This window comes from Notolepis coatsorum (assembly GCF_963971535.1).
Source record: "Notolepis coatsorum genome assembly, chromosome: 6".
NCBI classification, from domain to species: domain Eukaryota; kingdom Metazoa; phylum Chordata; class Actinopteri; order Aulopiformes; family Paralepididae; genus Notolepis; species Notolepis coatsorum.
This window is the reverse complement of record NC_140170.1, coordinates 14,090,321-14,094,514: the sequence shown is the minus strand read 5'-3', so window position 1 is coordinate 14,094,514 and position 4,194 is coordinate 14,090,321. Positions and strand designations below refer to the sequence as shown.

The following is a 4,194-nucleotide window of genomic DNA, read 5'->3' as shown; positions in this document are numbered from 1 at the left end:
ACTGTACACACTACACACTATCAGCTACTGTACACACTACAACACTACACACTGTACACACACACACTGTACACACTACACACTGTACACACTACACACTGTACACCTGAGCTACACACTACTCACACTACACACCTGTACACACTACACACTACACACTGTACACACTACACACTACACACTGTACACACTACACACTGTACACACTACACACTGTACACACTACACACTGACACCTGACTACACACTGTACACACTACACACTACACACTGTACACACTACACACTACACACTGTACACACTACACACTACACACTACACACTGTACACACTACACACTACACACTGTACACACTACACACTTACACACTGTACACACTACACACTACACACTGTACACACTACACACTGTACACACACTACACACTGTACACACTACACACTACACACTGTACACACTACACACTACACACTACACACTACACACTGACACAATACACACTGTACACACTACACACTGTACACACTACACACTGTACACACTACACACTGTACACACACTACACACTGTACACACTACACACTACACACTGTACACACTACACACTACACACTGTACACACTACTCACTGTACACACTACACACTACACACTGTACACACTACACACTGTACACACTACACACTGTACACACTACACACTTACACACTGTACACACTGTACACACTACACACTACACACTGTACACACTACACACTGTACACACTACACACTGTACACACTACACACTGTACACACTACACACTGTACACACTACACACCGTACACACTACACACTACACACTACACACTGTACACACTGTATACACTACACACTACACACTGTGCACACTGTACACACTACACACTGTACACACTACACACTGTACACACTACACACTACACACTGTACACACTACACACTACACACTGTACACACTACACACTACACACTGTACACACTATACACACTACACACTGTACACACTACACACTGTACACACTGTACACACTACACACTGTACACACTACACACTACACACTGTACACACTACACACTGTACACACTACATACTACACACTGTACACACTACACACTGTACACACTGTACACACTACACACTGTACACACTACACACACTACACACTACACACTGTACACACTGTACACACTACACACTACACACTACACACTACACACTGTACACACTACACACACTACACACTACACACTGTACACACTGTACACACTACACTTAACACTACACACTACACACTACACACTGTACACACTACAGTATACTGGATTACATCACAGCATCAGTGACATCATCACAGCATCAGTGACATCATCACAGCATCAGTGACATCACAGCATCAGTGACATCACAGCATCAGTGACTCACAGTTGGTCCTCTGACGCCCGTCAGGCCTGGAGTTCCCTGCAGGAGACAGAAGCACAGATCTGTTCACCACAGGGTCGTGTTGGGTAACAGCTTCATGTCACGTCCCCAGCTTCCTGTCAACTTCATGTCAGCTTCCTGTCCCACCCCCAGCTTCCTGTCAACTTCATGTCCCGCCCCCAGCTTCCTGTCAGCTTCCTGTCAGCTTCCTGTCCCGCCCCCAGCTTCCTGTCAGCTTCCTGTCAGCTTCCTTTCAGCTTCCTGTCAGCATCCTTTCAGCTTCCTGTCACATCACCAGCTTCCTGTCAGCTTCCTGTCAGCTTCCTGTCCCGCCCCCAGCTTCCTGTCAGCTTCCTGTCAGCTTCATGTCCCGCCCCCAGCTTCTGTCAGCTTCCTGTCAGCTTCCTGTCAGCTTCCTGTCCCGCCCCCAGCTTCCTGTCAGCTTCCTGTCAGCTTCCTGTCAGCTTCCTGTCCCGCCCCCAGCTTCCTGTCAGCTTCCTGTGAGCTTCCTGTCAGCTTCCTGTCCCGCCACCAGCTTCCTGTCAGCCTCTTGTCAGCTTCCTGTCACGTCCCCAGCTTCCTGTCAGCTTCCTGTCAGCTTCCTGTCAGCTTCCTGTCCCGCCCCCAGCTTCCTGTCAGCTTCCTGTGAGCTTCCTGTCAGCTTCCTGTCCCGCCACCAGCTTCCTGTCAGCCTCTTGTCAGCTTCCTGTCACGTCCCCAGCTTCCTGTCAGCTTCCTGTCAGCTTCCTGTCCAGTCCCCAGCTTCCTGTCAGCTTCCTGTCAGCTTCCTGTCCTGCCACCAGCTTCCTGTCAGCTTCCTGTCAGCTTCCTGGCCCGCCCCCAGCTTCCTGTCAACTTCCTGTCAGCTTCCTGTCCCGCCCCCAGCTTCCTGTCAGCTTCCTGTCAGCTTCCTGTCCAGCCTCCAGCTTCCTGTCAGCTTCCTGTCAGCTCCCTGTCCCGCCACCAGCTTCCTGTCAACTTCCTGTCAGCTTCCTGTCCCGCCCCCAGCTTCCTGTCAACTTCCTGTCAGCTTCCTGTCCCGCCCCCAGCTTCCTGTCCCGCCCCCAGCTTCCTGTCAGCTTCCTGTCAGCTTCCTGTCAGCTTCCTGTCAGCTTCCTGTCCCACCCCCAGCTTCCTGTCAGCTTCCTGTCAGCTTCCTGTCCCCGCCCCCAGCTTCCTGTCAGCTTCCTGTCAGCTTCCTGTCAGCTTCCTGTCCCGCCCCAGCTTCCTGTCAGCTTCCTGTCAGCTTCCTGTCAGCTTCCTGTCCCGCCCCCAGCTTCCTGTCAGCTTCCTGTCAGCTTCCTGTCCCGCCCCAGCTTTCCCAGCTTCCTGTCAGCTTCCTGTCCCGCCCCCAGCTTCCTGTCAGCTTCCTGTCAGCTTCCTGTCCCGCCCCAGCTTCCTGTCAGCTTCCTGTCAGCTTCCTGTCAGCTTCCTGTCCCGCCCCCAGCTTCCTGTCAGCTTCCTGTAAGCTTCCTGTCCCGCCCCAGCTTTCCCAGCTTCCTGTCAGCTTCCTGGCCCGCCCCCCAGCTTCCTGTCCCGCCCCCAGCTTCCTGTCACGCCCCCAGTTTCATGTCAGCTTCCTGTCAGCTTCTTGTCCCGCCCCCAGCTTCCTGTCCCGCCCCCCGCTTCCTGTCCCGCCCCCAGCTTCCTGTCCCGCCCCCAGCTTCCTGTCAGCTTGCTGTCCCGCCCCCCAGCTTCCTGTCAGCTTCCTGTCCCGCCCCCAGCTTCCTGTCAGCTTCCTGTCCCGTCCGCGTGAATACACACAGTAACTACATGCATCATTGTTTACAATGAACGGTGGGGCTAATCGAAAGGACTGGACACGGACAAGTTAAACAGCAATCAATTAATTTAATATAACAGTCCGGTTCTGTGTTTGTTGGTAGATTGTTGGTGAACAACTAACTTTAGGTTAGTTTAACGCGTCCGTGTCCAGTCCTTTAGATTAGCCCCACCGTTCATTGTAAACAATGATGCATGTAGTTACTGTGTGTTGTTGTAGCCAGCGGGTAATTAGCGATTTGTTATTGGTTTGTCAAGACAAACCAATTACATAATCCAACATATGTGTAAAGAAACAACATATTCCAGTTAACGGTATATTTTTTTAATGATTCGTTACGGCGAAATCAATACTTCCATTTGTATAAATTGCGTTAAGCGGAGCTTAGTATTCCTGCCTGGCTGAGGAGCGCACGCTCGGCCAATCAGAGCAACACGGAAGGGCTTGTTGCTTGCCGAAAGTATTCACGCGTCCCGCCCCCAGCTTCCTGTCCCGCCCCCAGCTTCTTGTCAGCTTCCTGTCCCGCCCCAGCTTCCTGTCCCGCCCCCAGCTTCCTGTCAGCTTCCTGTCCCGCCCCCAGCTTCCTGTCAGCTTCCTGTCCCGCCCCCAGCTTACTGTCCCGCCCCTAGCTTCCTGTCAGCTTCCTGTCCCGCCCCAGCTTACTGTCCCGCCCCCAGCTGCCTGTCAGCTTCCTGTCCCGCCCCCAGCTTCCTGTCAGCTTCCTGTCCCGCCCCCAGCTTACTGTCCCGCCCCCAGCTTCCTGTCAGCTTCCTGTCCCGCCCCCAGCTTCCTGTCCCGCCCCCAGCTTCCTGTCAGCTTCCTGTCCCGCCCCCAGCTTACTGTCCCCCCCCAGCTGCCTGTCAGCTTCCTGTCCCGCCCCCAGCTTCCTGTCCCGCCCCCAGCTTCCTGTCAGCTTCCTGTCAGCTTCCTGTCCCGCCCCCAGCTTCCTGTCAGCTTCCTGTCCCGCC

General features: G+C 53.6%; 1 protein-coding gene across 1 annotated transcript in view; it reads right to left on the bottom strand.

The window, feature by feature from the left end:
* LOC311229383 (uncharacterized protein) overlaps positions 1-1,572 on the bottom strand; it is a gene marked incomplete at both ends in the record, with an annotated part of 211,269 nt that extends 209,697 nt beyond the window's left edge. Inside the window, 2 exons of the mRNA XM_084315471.1 lie at positions 1,447-1,505; positions 1,548-1,572. Of these exons, the coding sequence (XP_084171597.1) occupies positions 1,447-1,505; positions 1,548-1,572 (84 nt within the window). The remainder of the gene's footprint in view (positions 1-1,446; positions 1,506-1,547) is intronic.
* Positions 1,573-4,194: the final 2,622 nt, after the last annotated feature.